An 18,434-nucleotide genomic window follows, 5' to 3' on the forward strand; every position below is an offset into this window, starting at 1 on the left:
TGGGAGGCTGAGACAGGTGGATCATGAGGTCAGGAGATCGAGACAATCCTGGCTAACAGAGTAAAACCCTAGCTCTACTAAAAACACAAAAAAATTAGCCGGGCATGGTGGCACACACCTGTAATCCCAGCTACTCAGGAGGCTGAGGCATGAGAATCGCTGGAACCCAGGAGGCGGAGCCTGCAGTAAGCTGAGATCGCGCCATTGCACTCCAGTCTGGGCGACAGAGCAAGACTCCCCAAAAAGAAAGAAAGAAAGAGAGAGAGAGAGATTGAGAAAGAAGAGAAGAGAAGAGAAGAGAAGAGAAGAGAAGAAGAGAAGATCATGTCCCACAGTTGACTGTGGGGATGGTTATACAGCTCTGTGAATAGAGCAAAAACCACTGAACTGTGTACTTTAAAGGGGTCAACTGCATAGTATGTGAATTGTAGCTCACGAAAGCTGGTTTGTTTCTTTAAAATATAACTTTGTGTTGCTGGTTCTGAAGACTATAGGGAACCACTGGAGGCTTGAGGCAGGGGATGGTGGCACTGAATTTACTGCAGTTTAGAAAAGGCAACCGGGCTGTGATGACAGGAGGAAGAGACTGAAGGAACAAAACAGATGGATGCAGTAGTGATGAAGGTGAGGGAGGAGTCCAAAGTTACAGTGCCCACAAGATGAATGTGAATCTGTGGGATCACCCAAACGGAGTGATGTCCATGAAATAAGAATGGCCTGGAACCCTGAGGACGAGGATCTGAAAAAGGATGCTGAGAATGGACAGGGATTAGAGGCAATGAAGGGGAAAGGGGCAGCAGAAGCCACTTGTGGAGAGGATTAAAACATGGAAGCAGCGGTCCAGTGTGGCAGCACAAAGTAGTGACACAGGCCGGGCGAGGTGGCTCATGCCTGTAATCCCAGCACTTCGGGAGGCCGAGATGGGAGGATCACTTGAGGCCAGGAGTTCGAGACCAGCCTGGGCAACACAGCAAGACCCCATCTCTATAAAAAACAAAAACAAAAATCAAAGCAGTGACACAGGAAGAGAACGCGAGAGGCCTCAGAGTGGGCAGTCTGGAGGGAGGACCAGCAGACAGATGGCTGCAATAAAGCAGGCTACTTTCCTCTTTTTTCCTGAAAAGGAGGGGACTGGGACCACTATACCCAGAATTAAAACCAATATTAGGCTCTCCAACTTCCTCGAAGGATGCTTAGGTATTTAACCCAAATATGAGTGTCACGGAATGGAAGAAAGGACTTGCACACCAAATTCAACCCTCCCTCCCTGGCCTCCTCTCCTCTCATTTTCTCTTTAACCTGGCGCCAAAAACCAGGGTCTCTTTTCTTCTTGCTGGAAAAGGACAGATGAAATAGAAGGGAGAATCGATGCCATTGTTATTCTTTTAAATGGACCTTTAGCGCATGTTTGGAGGTTCTAGCAGGGGAGCGCAGCTACCTGTACACCCTTGACCGAAGACTGGTCCTCTTCTATCAGGGATGGTTGTCCTCTTCGACAAGTGCGCAGCTTCGGAAGGGACACACGTGGAGCAGTGAGGGAGGAAGGGGACACCTGCCTCGTCAGCCAGATCAGCCGAGTCAACCCTGGCGATCAGTGGGGTGACAAATGTCGCAGCCAGATCGCCCTCACTTCCTGTTATTCCTTAGAAATGCTCCAAGATAATTTAAAGTTGAGTGAAATACAGCTCCAAATTGGATAACTGTAAAAGAGGACATATATTTATCTATCTACATATCTATCTATATCTAGATAGGTGTAGATAGATGACTAGATAGACAGATAGATAGATATCTGTCTGTATCTATCTATCTATACACACCCTGAATCTGAATGACACTGTCAGGTTATCTACAGGATGGGCAGTCTCTCCTGGACTCAGCGTATTTTCAGGTCTCTGTTGCATGCTATGCACATAGATAAATATCAGCTAATTGAGTGTTATGGTCCAGTTGAACTGGACATATTTGTATAGACATGGTTATTGCTATTCCAAATCCAAGATAAATACTCTGAAGAATAGTTCCTCAAAGGAATTGTTATGATACAACAGAAACACTAAAGCAGAATTTTAAAATCACTTTAAAAAGCAAGGGGAAAATAAACATTAAAAACTCAAATAATAAAAGTGATGTAGAATAAATATTATTTCTCTCCTTATTGAGTCCACATTTATTTATTTCTTTACCTAGGCAATTCTATGAAATAGACCAAATGAAAAGGTATAGATTTATGTGTGAGTATGTTTACAGCTTAGAATGTATAACATTTAGAGTAAGTGTTCTAACAGTAAGGAAACAGTATACTTATCTTTTCAGAAGAATTTATGGCAAAAACAACATGTTTGAAGCAGTTAATTATGAGAAACAGGGCAATACCTGTGATTTTCTATCAAAAATTCAGATGATCTAAATCATGAACGTAAACTCTCCAATCACTGAAACAGCTCAATCAGCACATTTAAAGCAGATGAAAATCAAAGTGTGATTCTTTAATATAATGAAATAACTGCGTATGGTGGTGTGCACCTGTGGTCCCAGCTATTTGAGAGGCCAAGGCAGGAGGATCGCTTGAGGCCAGGAGTTCAAGACCAGCCTGAGCGACAGAGCGAGACCCTATTTCAAAATTAATGAATTAGTTAATAATAAAAATAACAAAATAAGAAAAAACTTGCCCTACTACCAAATTTGTTCAGATACATAGGAATAGGAATCAGATTCTTTCCTGAGTGCTGTGTGGTCTGTATCTTCTATTCATCTTAAAATGCTGTACACCCCTGTCTCTGGTATAGTTAAAAGACGATTCAAGTTCTGAAAAGTTTCTAGTTCTGGGCCTTCTGCTAGCTATAGCACCAGGTGTGAAGTACTTAAACCTCTGGGCTTCAATTGATGGGAGAATAAAAATTACACCTGTAGTGTTATTCTGAGGTGCAAATAAAGGTAAACACTTCTGAGTATATTCTAGAAGAAGAATATTGGCTATTATGCTTACCTTAAATCATGTATTCTCAAATGAGGGTGATATTGCCCTCAATGGGCTGAAAATTGGTTCATGGGGAGGGTGGCTAAAAACAATCTTACACATTCTATAAAAAGCAAGAAAGTCCCTTTATCGTAAATTTCTCAGGAGTGCATTGTAATAAAATAAGCATCTTGCTGGCTGGAATTAATAAGCCTAATGCAACATCTATACATCACTTCATTCCAGTGGATTCAACATAGTACTGGGAGACTGGCAAATTCAAATTCTGCCTTTCGGAATTTTGTGGATTTTCCCCCCAGATACAAGTTGAGTATCCCCTGCTTGGGACCAGAAGTGTTTGGGATTTTGGATTTTTTCAGATTTTGGAATATTTGCATTATACACACTGGCTGAGCATCCTCAATCTGAAAATCCAAAATGCTGCCAAGAGCATTTCCTTTAAGTATCATGGTGGCACTTAAAACGTTTCCGATTTTTGGAGCATTTGGGATTTTCGATTTTCAGACTAGGGATACTCAATCTGGTTTTTCTTAAATTTTTTTTTTTTTTTTTTTTACTTTTCATTTTATTTTTATTTTTTTCCCTAAACAATAAGTGATATAGTATCTACCTGTATTTTCGATCGAGGGTTGGTAGAATCCATGAATGAGGAATCCACAGATAGGAAGCACTGATTGTAATCCCAAAAAGAGAACAAAGAGGGAAATGGGGGAAAAAAATTTCCCAGAAATGAGGTACATGAGTTTTTCTTTTCTTTTCTTAGAGACAGGGTCTCACTCTGTCACTGAGGCTGGAGCGTAAATGGTGAGACTCATTGCAACCTCAACCTCCTGGACTCAAGCGATTCTCCTGCCTGAGCGTCTAGATAGCTGGAACTACAGTCATGCACCACCACACCTAGATAATTTTTTTTATTTTTATTTTTTATAGAGACGGGGTCTTGCTGTGTTGCCCAGGCTAGTCTCAAACTCCTGGGCTCAAGTGATCCTCCCACCTTGGCCTCCCAAAGCACTGGAATTACAGGCATGAGTCATTGCGTCCAGCCAAGTGCATGAGTTTCTAGACTGAAAGAGCTTAAAGAACCCAGGACATTGAATGGAAACGGATTCACGTGGAAAGTCCTCATTACAAGATATTCAGAAGACTGAAGACCAAAAGGAGCCCATGACCTACACAAGGGATGAAGACTCAAAACAGCCTCAGATTCCAATGGCCAGACATCTATCAAGGTGACACTGACACAGAATCTGAAGGTATTTGAACATACTCAACAGAAATGGACTTGATTAGGGGAATATTTAGGACCAAGATTTTGACAAGCATGAGGAAGACATCACACTTTTTGTTCATTGTCCTAGTCCATTTGGGCTGCTGTAAAAGCACCATATAAACCAGGTGGCTCATAAACAACGAACACTTTTATTTCCCACAATCCTGCAGGCTGAAAGTCAGAGATCAGGAGGCCAGTGTGGTTGAGATCTGGTAATCCCAGATTCTTCTGGACTGCAGACTGCTCCCTGTAACCTCACATGGTGAAAGGGAAGTAGCCCCTTTTATAAGGACACTAATCCCATTCATGAGGGCCCCACCTTCATGACCTAAGTACCTCACAAAGTCTCTCTCTCCAAATACCACGTCACCTTAGAGTTAGGATTTTGACATGTACTTCTGGGTGGACACAAACCTGCAGTCCATAATGCTAAGCTTACACAGTGAGGCCACAGGGCTTGCGGCTCAGAGCTCAGCAGGAGGCTGCTTGGGAGCAGACCCTGGCTCTGCTCCCTGACTATTTGGTTGGACACTATGAATCTGCCACTTGATTTACAGCTAACAGTTATCTGGAAAGCAGGAATTCTCTTGCTCGAATCTCTAGCTACCGCATTGTGTAAGGGTGTATGCTAATTATCTTGTGGAGTGAAGTACCAGAAGGGTGACTGATCACTCCAGGGTTAGAAATCCACGTCAACATATATTGATGCTTTCTTCACTTTATTTGACTTTAGCTCATTTTGCAACATCCTTGAGGGAAGGGACTCCCTTATACCAGCAGTCACATACTTCAGTATCAATAACTCATGTCCTCCAGTCAATTCTTTCAGTACATAATATTTGGCTTAAAGCAAACTAAGTTGTTCTCATGTTTTAAAGAGTCTGAGAAAGAAACTGTTCTTAAAACTGGGGATACTGCAATTGAAACCCAGTGATGTTTGGCAAGCGTCCATCGAGCACATTCCTATCTGAAATATATATAAGCCTTGGCGTTTTTCTTTTAATGTGAGACAGGTTATTTTCTGGGGAGATGTTTTGCCTAGAGAAGAAAAGATTAAAGAAAAGACATGATAAATGTTTTCAAATACTTAGAGGGCTGCCATGTGGAAAAAGGAGGTGAGTTTATTCTGTGTAGTTCCAGAAGGCAGCCCTGGGAACAGAGAAGAGCAGTTGGAGGGAGGCATATTTTAGCTCCAGGGGAATAAATGGCTTCCTTTTATGGAGAAAACTCTGCAAACCTTCAAGTGGTTAAGCAGAAGAGCCTCCTGCACAGGGGTAGGCTCCTGGTTCAGAGAGCCTCAAAGCTCCCTTCTACTAACACTTCTCTGGTCCCAAATCTGACTTTCAAAGTGGGTCAATCATGGAGGTGGTGTTATGAGCTGAACTGTGTCCCCCTCCAATTCACATTTGAAGTCCCAACTCCCAGTACTTCAGAAAGTCACTGCATTTGGAGACAGGGTCTTTCATGAAGTGATTAAGTTAAAATGAGGCCATTAGCCTGGCCCTAATAAGAGCAGGAGTCCTGGCCGGGTGCGGTGGCTCACGCCTGTAATCCCAGCACTTTGAGAGGCCGAGGCGGGCTGGTCACTTGAGGTCAGGAGTTCGAGACCATCCTGGCCAACATGGTGAAGAGTAGAATCCCATCTCTACTAAAAATACAAAAATTAGCCAGGTGTGGTGGTGCACACCTGTAATTCCAGCTACTCGGGAGGCAGAGACAGGAGAATCACTTGAAACCAGGAGGTGGAGGTTGCAGTGAGCTGAGATCATGCCACTGCACTACAGCTTGGGTGACAGAGCAAGACTGTGTCTCAAAAAAAAGGAATAGACGTCCTTATAAGAGGAAACTTGGACACACCAAAAGACCAGGAACGTATGTGCACATGCACAGAGGAAAGACCATGTGAGGATACAGTGAGAAGGTGGCCGTCTGCAAGCAAAAGAGAGGCCTCAGGAGGAACCAAACCTGCAACACCAAGATCTCAGACCTCCAGCCTCCAGAACTGTGAGAAAATAAATTTCTGTTGTTTGAACCACCAGTCGAGTATTTTATCATGACAACCTTAGCAAATTAATACAGGAGGATAATGATCTTGTGCTTGCGGTTGGTCTAAATATTGCATGTCCATGTTAAGACACATGAAAGCAACCAGTTCATTCGATTGATTAAATCTAGCACATAGCACTTTTCACCTGAATGACTAATGCATGCACTGGTTAACACCAGAGGTCGGAGGAAAACTACCTGATATCAGGCTGTACTGACACTTGAACTACAGAGCAATTTGAAAACAATTCAAAGCATGATATGCAGGAATAAATCTTGATTAACAGGCTAAATAGTTGTTGAATTGTAAGCCCAGAGAATATATCTTTAGACGTTATCAAAGCATCCTTTTCTCTATGACACGGTTTGTCTGTGTCCCCAGCCAGATCTCACCTTGACCTGTAGTTCTCATAATCCCGTAATCCCCATGTTTAATGGGAGGAACTCAGCGGGAGGAAATTTAATCAAAAGTCACCCTCATGCTTTTCTCTTGACAGTGAGTGAGTTCTCATGAGATCTGATGGTTTTATAAGGGGTTCGTCCCCCTTTTGCTCTCCACTTCTCCTTCCTGCTGCCATGTGAAGAAGGATGTGTTTGCTTCCCCTTCCACCATTATTGGTAAGTTTCCTGAGGCCTTTCTGCCCTGCAGAACTGTGAGTTAATTAAACCTCTTTCCATTATAAACTACCCAGTCTTGGGCAGTTCTTCACAGCAGTGTGAGAATGGACCAATACACTATAATATAGGGACACTGTGCTCTAGACGGCATCATTGCCTTAACCATGTAAAAGTTACTATAAATTAGGTGACACTAAAACTGTTTTACTCTCAAGGTGAATCAGTCCTTGAGAAAATGCCTAAAAGATTTTCATTCCATAAATAAAAGAGCCACTCCAGTCTGAATGTTTGTGTCCCTCCCCACAAAAAAATTTCGTATGTTGAAACCTAATCACCAAGGTGATGGTATTAGAGGGTGGAGCCTTTGGGAGGCAATCAGCCTTGGGGTGGAGCACTCATGAATGGGATTAGTGCCTTCATATAAGAGGCTTAAGGGAGTTTGTTCCCTCTGCCTTTCCGCCACATGAGGACACCATAGGTGGCACCATCTAGAGAAAGTGGGACCTCACAAGACTCTGATTCTGCTGGTGCCCTGATCTGGGACTTCCCAGCCTCCAGAACTGTAAGAAATAAATTTCTGTTGCTTACAAATTACCTGGTCTAAGGTATTTTGTTATAGCAGCCTGAACAGACTAAGACAATAGCTAAAATAATTGCATATTTCCATTAGTGGCTTAATTACAGAGAGCCACTCCTTGTGGACCACCTTAGTCCCTTCAAGAAAGAGGGCCTAAATCCTTTTTTTCTTTTTCTGAGACAGAGTCTCACTCTGTTGCCCAGGCTGGAGTGCAATGGTGTGATCTTGGTTCACTGCAACCCTCACCTACCGAGTTCCAGTGATTCTCCTGCCGCAGCCTCCCGAATAGCTGGGACTACAGCTGCGTGCCACCATGCTGGGCTAATTTTTGTATTTTTAGTAGAGACGGGGTTTCACTATGTTGCCCAGGCTGGTCTCAAACTCCTGACCTTGTGAGGCACCCGCCTCAGCCTCCCAAAGTGCTGGGATTACAGGTGTGAGCCACCGTGCCTGGCAGAAAAGGGCCTAATTCTTAGACTGCGACTTGGGCAAGCCTACAGGCTGACTTGCCTGGCTCCTTCTCAAATGGGCCAGAACATGGACCCAATTTGAAAGTGGACTTGAGTGGCCTCTGAATAATAGAGATTTATAGGAAACATCTTCAAAGCTGACTGAAAATCTTTAGGGCAAGCAGCTATAGCATTTACCAACTTCTTCCCCCGATCCCTGGCTATTACCAATCCTTATTACACAGTCCTGACCGCCAGTCATTCAGCAGAACACATACAGGAAGATGAGAGGATGGCGTTTGGTGGCTACATTTGTGAAGGTATTTATCTTATTCTTTGACACCAAAAGGATTATGTTTCAAGATATTCTTGAATAAAATTCCCTTCTTGAACTTTTTAATTAAATTAAAACTTCAAATCTAGAAAATGGTTTTTAAGATCAGATTAGAGACCAGGCACGGTGGCTCATGCCTGTAATCCCAGCACTTGGGAGGCTGAAGTGGGTGAATCACTTGAGGTTAGGAGTTTGAGACCAGCCATGGTCAACATGGCAAAACCCCATCTCTACTAAAATACAAAAATTAGCCAGGCATGGTGGTGTGTGCCTGTAATTCCAGCTACTCAGGAGCCTGAGGCATGAGAATTGCTTGAACCCAGGAGGCAGAGGTTGCAGTGAACTGAGATTGCACCACTGTACTTCAGCCTGGGTGACAGAGGGAGACTCTGTCTTCAAAAAAAAAAAATTAGAAAAGCCATAAAAGTATTTTTATAAAAAGGCATAATGGAATTACCAAGTGGATTGCTGCCTGCCTAAGGTCACTTGGGTGTCTTCATTAACTAATCCACTATTTTATTTTTCATGCCCAGATAACTAGTAATATTGATATTAGCCACAGAATCTCAGAGATGGGTGGGGATGCTCATTTCATAGATGAAAACTGACTTGCAATGAGATAAAGAAACATACTCAAACCAAGATCACGCAAAAAATAGTAATTAAAGCAGTCCTAGCCGTGTCTAGCCCCCCAGAATTAGTTGATTTATGAAGGGGAGAAAGGGTGAACAGAAGTCGTGCTGTCCTTCTTCCTTACTCCTTTTGTTAAGTCAGAAAGAAAAAGAAAAGTTCACTGCACTGTCAGACTTGAATATAGTTCAGAGAAAAACATCTTGACTGCTGATTATGGAAAAATAAGTGTGTTTCTTTAAGGATGAAGGCAGTGAAATATTTGTACCAGAAATTTGTCAATGACAAGTAATTTCAGTGCAGCCACACTAAAAATAATTGCTGCAGAGCAGGAGAATGAATTAAAACCAGTTCCCAGAAATCGCATAGCATAGTACTTTTACCTAAGTTCAAGGCCTATTTTGTGTGTGTTCCCTCCAGTCTTCAAAACATTACAAAACAGGATACAGCTTGAGAAAATGTCATGGAATAATGTTGTATTTGAATTACCAAAGTATGTGCGAGGGGACCCCTCTCTTTGTCTATTGGGCACTTGTGTTTGATAGTGTTACTAGGAATCTGCATCTCATCATGTGCAGGTCAGGGTCTGATTTCATGTTTCCAGGCAACACCTGGCTAACCAACAGCAAGCACCTGTGAGAACCCAGCATGGTGCAGTCCTGAAAAGGGTCTGGCTTTGTAAGTGCGGATGCAACAAAGGAAAGAGAGCCTTGGATAAAACGTACAAAGCCGCAGTCTTTGAGCAGGAAATGAAATGATACAGAGTTAAAGCCAACAAATCCTCCTCACCTAGATGATTATAAATGTAATACCGTGAACTCCATCTGAAAACTGTGTCTTCATTTATTCAAATATTTGCTGAGCACTTCCTCTATTCCATCTACTGGTCCAGGCTCAGAGGATTCAGCACTGAACAAAACAGGCCCCCTCATCCCATCTCCTGCCATGGACCACCCTCTGAATCCCCATCCCAAGAAATCTCTGCTCTCACGATTCTTTTTTTTTTTTTGAGATGGAGTCTCCCTCTTGTTGGCCAGGCAGGAGTGCAGTGGCGCGATCTCAGCTCACAGAAACCTCCACCTCCCAGGTTCAAGCAATGCTCCTGCTTCAGCCTCCTGACTAGCTGGGACTACAGGCGCCCGCCACCATGCCCGGCTAATTTCTTTTTATTTTTAGTACAGATGGGGTTTCACTGTGTTAGCCAGGATTTTCTCGATCTCCTGACCTCATGATCCACCCGCCTTGGCCTCCCAAAGTGCTGGGATTAGAAGCGTGAGCCACCATGCCCGGCCGTCCTTATGATTCTTATATTTTATTTTATTTTTTGAGACAGGGTCTCAATCTGTTGCCCAGGCTGATACAGTGGTGCAATCACGGCTCACTGCAGCCTCAAACTCCTGGGCTCAAGTCAAGTGATCCTCCCACCTTAGCCTCCCAAGTAGCTGGGAATACAGGCGTGCACCACCACGTCCAGCTAATTTTTTTAAATGTTTGTAGAGACAAGGGTCTTACTATGCTTCCCAGGCTGGTCTCGAACTCCTGAACTCAAGTGATCCGCCCTCCTCGGCCTCCCAAAGTGCTGGGATTACAGTTGTAAGCCACCACACCTGGGCTTGATTCTTATAATTCTTATATTTTAGACCAAGTGAGGATGACAGACAGACGTCAAATGCCAGATGTTAACAACTGGTGTGGAGAAAAGGAAAGGAGTGGAGGGCTGTAATGTGGGTGACAGGCACATCTAGCAAGATACCAATGATGTCACAATTTGAAAACAGAAATAGAAAAGGAATCAAATCATAAAAATATTCCTTTTGGGCACAGAAAGCAGCCTCTTGCAGAGAAACAGGTATGGGGTGGGGGGGGTCATCTTTGAAGAGGCTCAGAGCAGCTCTTAGGGTGCCTACTACACAGATAAAGTTATTAAATGTTCAAAGCAAAGAAGAACGACTTTCAACTCAGAATGGATTTTCTGTAAGGTAACAAGATCTGTAGGGAGGGCTGGGATTATCTGGCGGTAACCTTTCAGTCTTTCTGTTTCCCAGAGGAACTGTACACCAGGAGCTGGTGGGTTCAAATGGCAAATTTAATAAAAGCAGACCATGACATTAAGCGCCATTAGAAAAATGAAATTCTCTATAGTGTTGTATTTGTTACTACATCTGGGGGAAAATACTCAGATGTAGAAAAGTGGAATCCTGTAAAACGTTAAGAAATACCCTCTCAAAGGCTTCTGCTTTAAGCGACAGCATTTTGAGGCTTTTTGTTTTTTATTTTTCCCCGGGGGGTGGGGGGTGTGATCACAGCTGGTGTCACAGTGGTGGTCCACGTGCAGACACCAGGAGCCGCCTCTATACCATTCTCTGATTAGCGTAACAAGGCCTAGTTCATCTGGTCACTGGCTGACAGTTTTAAAGCAGCTGGCCCCAGAGTGTCAAATGCTAAGGTCGGAGCACCCAGCTGCTTCCTGCTCCGTTGCTGCTGGTGTAAATATCCTCAACTCTGGGTACGCAAAGGGTGTGAAGCCCCTGTGAACAAAAATTATTTAAGGCCGGCTGTGGTGGCTCACGTCTGTAATCCCAAGACTTTGGGAGGCCGACATAGGAGGAAGCTTGAAGCCAAGAATTTGAGACCAGCTTGGGTAACATGGCAAGAACCTGTTTCTACAAAAGCATTTTAAAAAATTGTCTGGTGCAGTGGCACATGCCTGTAGTCTTAGCTACTGGGAAGGCTGAGGCAGAAGGATCACATGTGTCCAGAAGTTTGAGGCTGCATTAAACCATGATTGCACTACTGCACTCCAACCTGGGCGACAGAGCAAGGCCCTCTTAAAAAAAAAAAAATCCTAAAGCTAAGGAAGAGACTGCCATTGTTTGTTTGCTCACAGAAACAAATGTGACCTGTGAAGGTTGGAGAAAAGGTGGTTTTCACATGCTTTAAAATGTTTGCTGTATGTACTCTGCAGAGAGGCAAATCTCAAAAAGAAAACAAATAACAGCGTTGTAAGTGATTAATTCAAACGTATGAAGACCTGAGATAATCACTGGATTCCTTGTATATGGCAATGAGTTTTGCAGACACTTTATTTCAAAATCAAATATGCTATTATTAAAATAAATAAAGTATTGTTTTTTGAGTAATTGATTTTCCTCAACTGTTTGGGGGAAAAGAAACCATCTGCCCAACAGATACTAAGATTGAATTTCACGTCTAAATTTTCAAAGTTGTTCTTATTTCCAAAAGTTGAAAAAAAAAAAAAAAGAAAAAGAAAAAAGAGACAGGGTTTCACCATGTTGCTCTGGCTGATCTCAAAATCCTGGACCCAAGTGATCTGCCTGCCTTGGCCTCCCAAAGCGCTGTGATTACAGGCATGAGCCACCACACCTAGTCTGCAAAAGTTTTAAATCAAAAATTGGCCTCAGCCCAAGATACAATGCTTTAAAAGTCATTCTTGTTTGGGTTTTTGTTTTGTTTTTTTTTTTTAAACAAAACTCTTGTTTTGTTCTTGTTGCCTAGGCTGGAGTGCAATGGCGTGATCTCAGCTCACTGTACCCTCCGTCGGCCTCCTGGGTTCAGGCGATTCTCCTGCCTCAGCCTCCGGAGTAGCTGGGATTACAGGCATCTGCCACCACGCCCAGCTGATTTTTTTGTATTTTTGGTAGAGACAGGGTTTCACCATGTTGGCCAGGCTGGTCTCAATCTCCCGACATGAGGTGACCCACCCGCCTCGGTCCCCCAAAGTGCTGGGATTACAGGCGTGAGCCACCACACCCAGCCTCTTGTTTGGGTTTTTAACAAAGAGAAGACCATACAAGCCATAGACTATAAAACGATTGATAATTTGGGTTGCGGAAAGGGAGTTTTTCTTTCTTTTTTTTTTTTTTCATCTTTTCAGCAGAAGCAGATTTGCCCAAAACTAATGGCACTTGTGCGGTCTCTGGGAATGCTGAGAATAGCACAGCATGACAGCACTTTTTAGTTAGGGAAAGGAAGCCCAGTTGCATTTCTATATAAGCAGTTTGTATAAACTGAAAATCCCAAAGCTCAGAAGAAAGGGACCACTCGCCAAGACTAAGTAATTAGTTGTGTGTATTTTCATTATAAATAAATGTTTGTGTCCATGCCTCATTGTGTGTGCTCTTATAGAAGGCCAAATGACATAATCAAGCCCCCTCCCAAAACCTACATATATCGGACCCTGCTGTACAGTTTAAACAATATTTAGTATGCAGTTCCTTCTTTCTAACATTTAAAAAAGTTTACAAAGAAGCAGAATTCTGTGTTCATTATAGGAGGAGGGTTGGTTCTGAATTACCAGTATTTCCAGTTTTAGAGCAAGTGAGTCAAGATGGGGAAAATAATGTCACCTCTGGCTTTCTCTAAATACTGTCTGCCGCTGTAAAGTAAAAACCCTCCAGCAGGAATGGTCCTTGTTCATTATTTTCTCCCATTGGCTGATCTTGCTATTTTATCTACAGCAGGACCAAATTCCACTGTGGGCCAATCCTCCCAGGGACCAAAATGAGTCAGCCCTCTTCTTATTTAAGTGGACAGTGGTAGAAACAAAGGAGTCCCAAATCCTACAGGTCAGTGTCACAGGCCAAATTATGCCTTTGTCTATACTACAGCAAACTGTCATGTAGAATTCTGATTTCTGGAAGCAACCATAAAACCTAATCATGAGTGGCCGGGCGCGGTGGCTCACGCCTGTAATCCCAACACTTTGGGAGGCTGAGGCGGGTGATCACCTTCGGTCAGGAGTTCAAGACCAGCCTGGCCAACATGGTGAAACCCTGTCTCTAATAAAAATACAAACATTAGCCGGGCGTGGTGGTGCATGCCTGTAATCTCAGCCACTTGGGAGGCTAAGGCAGGAGAATCGCTTGAACCCGGGGGGCGGAGGTTGCAGTGAGCCAAAATCATGCCACTGCACTCTAGCTTGGGTGATAGAACAAGACCCTGTCTCAAAATAAACAAACAACAGCAAAAACAAAAAATGTGTATTAATTACTACTTTTCCAGAGTGGGGCATGATGGCTCACACCTATAATCCCACCACTTTGGAGGGCTGAGGCAGGCATATCACTTGAGGTCAGCTGTTCAAAACCAGATTGGCCAACATGGTGAAACCCCATTTCTACTAAAAGCACAAAAATTAGCCAGGTGTGGTGGCACGTCCCAGCTACTCAGGAGACTGAGGCAGGAGAATCACTTGAGCCGGGGGGAGGGGGAGGGTGCGGGGAGGCAGGCGTTGCAGTAAGCCGAGCTCAAGCCACTGCTCTCCAGCCTGGGCGACAGAGTGAGACTCCGTCTCAAAAAATAAAAAATAAAAATCACCACCCTTCCTGCATGGGGGATTTGATATTTGCTCAGACCTCTGAGGCCATGGTCAGAGGCCTGGGTCACCTCAGGGAGACGATGGAATAGTCACAGGGGAGAGACTGAATCACTCACTGTGAAAATCGGTGTTTACCCGCGTGGCTGAAATGTAAAAGAAATCACAACTGGACTAAGGGAAGATAACCTTAAACCTCCAGTAAACATGCCGCATATTAAAAAAGAATTTCCAGGCTGTTTGGGATTCTATGAAAAAAACGTGTGTCCCTGCCCCATCCCTCCCTCCTCTTATCCATCCTACAGATAAGCTAAGTCAGACAAGAAGCCTCCGGCACCCCCTTGGTGGCACAGTTCAGTGATCACACGTTGTCCACTACACACTTTTTAAACTCCATTCTGCTTTCAGGGCCCTGTTATCTGGCCCTGTTTCCCTTCTGGGCTTTCATTCTACACCCTTCAATAAAAACTCTTTGCTGGGGCCAGGCTGTTCCAACACACCAGCCTCCGAACCTGCCCTGCACAGTCAGCGCGCAGCGGTTAAGCGGTTTTGGAATCTGCTGATCTGGATTTGCCTCTTGGGAACAATATTACCTACTTCATAGGGTTGCTGTATCTATTAAAGGTGGTAACACACAAAAGGCACCTCTCTGGGCCCTATAATAAAAGCATATAAAGTGTTGGCTGTTATTATTCTCCTCACTTTTGCTGGCATTCCTTGTTTAGACACATCAAAATCCAGCCTCCCCCTAATCTCCCCTCTGACCTCAAGTGACAGCTCCACCTGAACCCTGCAGTTCTCATCCCTTGCACAATTCATTTGGTAGTCACCAAGTTGCCTTGTCTTAACCTTATGGACTTGGCCATAGTAAGCTCACATGTTGCTGGTGCTTGACTTGACTCAAAAGTTAACACGGGAAGGACAAAGCTTTGGACTTGGGAATTTGAGTTGGGTCCGTTCCAATCATTTGGGTGAAAATTATTTGAAACTCTCACACTAGGTCATGCAAATACTCCGCCCGTGAGCCTGTGTATATTTCTAACTTTATATTGTGCCTGTGGTGCTATATACAGATAAGTATTCCCACCAACTTCAAAAGCAGCTCCCTGCTTGAAGCAGCTCTGTGGGGGCATCAAACAAGAAGAAAAACAGGTTCCACATGTTTGAAGAATCTCATCTAAGTGAGGCGATGTTGAATCTCCTGTGAAAGGATTTTTCCCTTCATTTGTCTCTCTTATTCATGTTACATGAATCAATTTACCGTATGCCGAATCATCATTTTACATATCTTTGATAGCGGTTACGGGTTATCCCTTTATTTATGATTAAATGAAACAATGAACTCAGAGTAGACAAAGGTCCTTCTTCAACATGCAGCCTTTCACTTTTCACAAGAGACTTACTGGTCCATATGCGCTCAATTCTGACCTTAAGATGTGGTTCCCCACTCCCCATATGGGTAAAAATCAGATCCCAATACTGTGTTCAAATGATCACTCTTCACTAACCATGCCTCGAGGATCTCTGGGCTCAAGAGCTATAAAACGTGCAGCACATCATAGTTTAAGCAAAGAAGGGTATGTGCAGAAAAAGTTGTGCAAGTATAGCAGGCTCCTCTCTAGAGAGAGAGATACTGTTAAAGCAACCATGACTTCTGTTTCCAACAAGAACTCACATATAACTCCAGACAAGTAGCTGGGACAGAGCAACAATAATTTAAAAAGCATCAAGTTCCAGATAAGAAAAAGGAAACATAACTTCAAGGTCGAAGTATAGGGGGTATCCAAATGGTCAGATAAGGACTTCCTTTTGTAACCAATTGATTGTTTCTGCTATTAACCTCAATCCACCACCAGGCAGTATGACAGAGTATTTTCTGCTGAGTTCAAAGTTTGTTGCAAGTGCTGTGTGCCTTCCAGTTCCTGGAGGGGCAGCTTACCATCTGTGACAATGACTTCTTCTTCCTCCTGGCCATTTAGGGCTCCTTGACCGTTCTGGGCTCCTTCCTGGTCATTCAGGTCACCCTCCTGGAGGCTGAGCTCGTCTTGCTCAGCTACACCATTGATGGTGGACAGCTGACCATTCTTCTGTAGGAGCTATGGGAAAGACAAAGCCATAGAAACTTAATTTCGATCCTCATGACCAAATCAAGAAACAAGGCATTAACTTCCAGAATATAAAGCAGTGAAAGAAGAAATACAGAGAAAAGGAAGTTAAGAAACAATGAAGAGTTCAGTCTTATATTTGTCTGAAAGATCCAGCTACCTTACAAGCAGACAGGGCCTTGACAGGGAAAGTGTGCCCAGGAGCCATTCATCCACTCATTAATTCATTCATTGGAACACCAGACACATACACTCACCTTTCCAGACCTATTTCAGATACAAACATTAATAAATCAGATGTGTTTCCCAAAGCTTTGAGCTTACAAATTACTATGGAAGGCACACTTAAAAACCCCTTTTTTACTTTAAAATAATAAATAATGTTTCCTTGCGATTAGATGCAGGTTAAACATAATTGACTGAACAAGTCAGAAGGCAGACTTTTAAACAAATAATTACTAAACTGTACTTGTGGAAACTGTCATAAAGGAGGCATACATAGAACAGATAATAATAAACAGAGCCCTTTTTGTTAAAAAAAAAAACAAAAAACCAAAAAACAAACCAGCCCTAACCGAGGCTGGGGGTGTCCAGGACTTCTCTGAGGAAGTAATGGTGAAGCTGAGACCTCATTTCCACAGGCAAGGGCTGCATGAGAAAAGGGTAAAGGGGGTGCAGAGAAGGGAGGCCCCTTGGTGCGAAGGCCAGTGCTCCCAGAGCCCAGCGAACAAACAAGACACATATACACGTGCATTTGGGTCATTGTTTTTTCCTTAAAAATATTACTACAATGGTCATTTGCAATCCTCCCCACAGGATGCCCTATGCAGTCGATGGCATCAGTTTCAAAATCAGCAGGCATGGCCAGGCGAGGTGGCTCACGTTTGTAATCCCAGCACTTTGGGAGGCCGAGGCGGGCAGATCACGAGATGAGGAGTTCAAGACCAGCCTGGCCAACATAGTGAAACCCCGTCTCTACTAAAAATACAAAAAAATTAGCCAGGCATGGGGGCGCATGCCTGTAGTCCCAGCTACTCGGGAGGCTGAAGCAGGAGAATCACTTGAACCTGGAGGTGGAGGTTGCAGTGGGCAGAGATCGAGCCACAGCACTCCAGCCTGGGTGACAGAGCGAGAAAAACAAAAAACAAAAAACAAAAACAAAAAAACCTCACAAAATCAGCAGGCATGTAGGCATGCCCTTGGTCATATAATACTTTTTTTTTTTTTTTTTTTGAGATGGAGTCTCACTCTGTCACCCAGACTGAAGTGCAGTGGTGCAGTCTCGGTTCACTGCAACCTCCACCTCCCAGGTTCAAGTGATCCTCCTCCTGCCTCAGCCGCCCACATAGCTGGGATTAAAGGCATGTGCCACCACACCTGGCTAATTTTTGTATTTTCAGTAGAGACGTGGTTTCGCCATGTTGGCCAGGCCAGTCTCAGACTCCTGACCTCAAGTGATCCGCCCACCTCTGGCTCCCAAAGTGCTAGGATTACAGGCGTGAACCACCGGGCCCGGCCTGCTCTTGGTCATATTTTTAATCCTGAGAATATAGGTAAAAAAAATTTTAAGCCAGTAGAAACAATGACCATTAGGAACCTAAATGTTTCAACATTGTAATATACAACAATGTTATATATACAGATATCTCATTTATCTTAAAACCAGCGTAGGCAACTGCTATTTCCATTTTATAATAATGACACCGGGACTCAAAGCAATTCTAGTGGGGTGGGGTTGTCTTGCCCCAGGTCACACAGCTCAGGAATGGGAGCGTCGTGGCCCGAAAACAGCTCTTGCCACCAACTATTTCCAGGGTTTTTCTGTTTAAGGCTCTCGACATAAAGATAGGTGCCGTGTTTTGAAGCTCCTGTTACTACACACAACTATAAAATGACTTAAAGGGTATTCCAGGTCTGGAACAAGTCTGGAAAAGGTCTGGTACAGACCTGCATGCTACAAAGCAATCTCAGCTCCGCACTCGGTCTGACATCATTCGATCCTGCTTCCAGGCTAATGAATGACTCTGGCCACACCACTGACTCAAGACCCTGAACCCTGAAGGGACTGAGTTCAAGACACGCAATCCAGA

The 18,434-nt window shown here is 43.7% G+C and overlaps 1 protein-coding gene across 1 annotated transcript in view; it reads right to left on the reverse strand.

The window, feature by feature from the left end:
- The window catches only part of AKAP12 (A kinase (PRKA) anchor protein 12), a 122,224-nt gene that overhangs the window by 37,638 nt on the left and 66,152 nt on the right, over window positions 1–18,434 (reverse strand). The window contains exon 3 of the mRNA XM_011943773.1: window positions 16,179–16,335. Coding sequence (XP_011799163.1) covers window positions 16,179–16,335 — 157 coding nt within the window. The remainder of the gene's footprint in view (window positions 1–16,178; window positions 16,336–18,434) is intronic.

Source organism: Colobus angolensis, unplaced genomic scaffold (genome assembly GCF_000951035.1).
Source record: "Colobus angolensis palliatus isolate OR3802 unplaced genomic scaffold, Cang.pa_1.0 Scaffold221, whole genome shotgun sequence".
NCBI lineage: Eukaryota > Metazoa > Chordata > Mammalia > Primates > Cercopithecidae > Colobus > Colobus angolensis.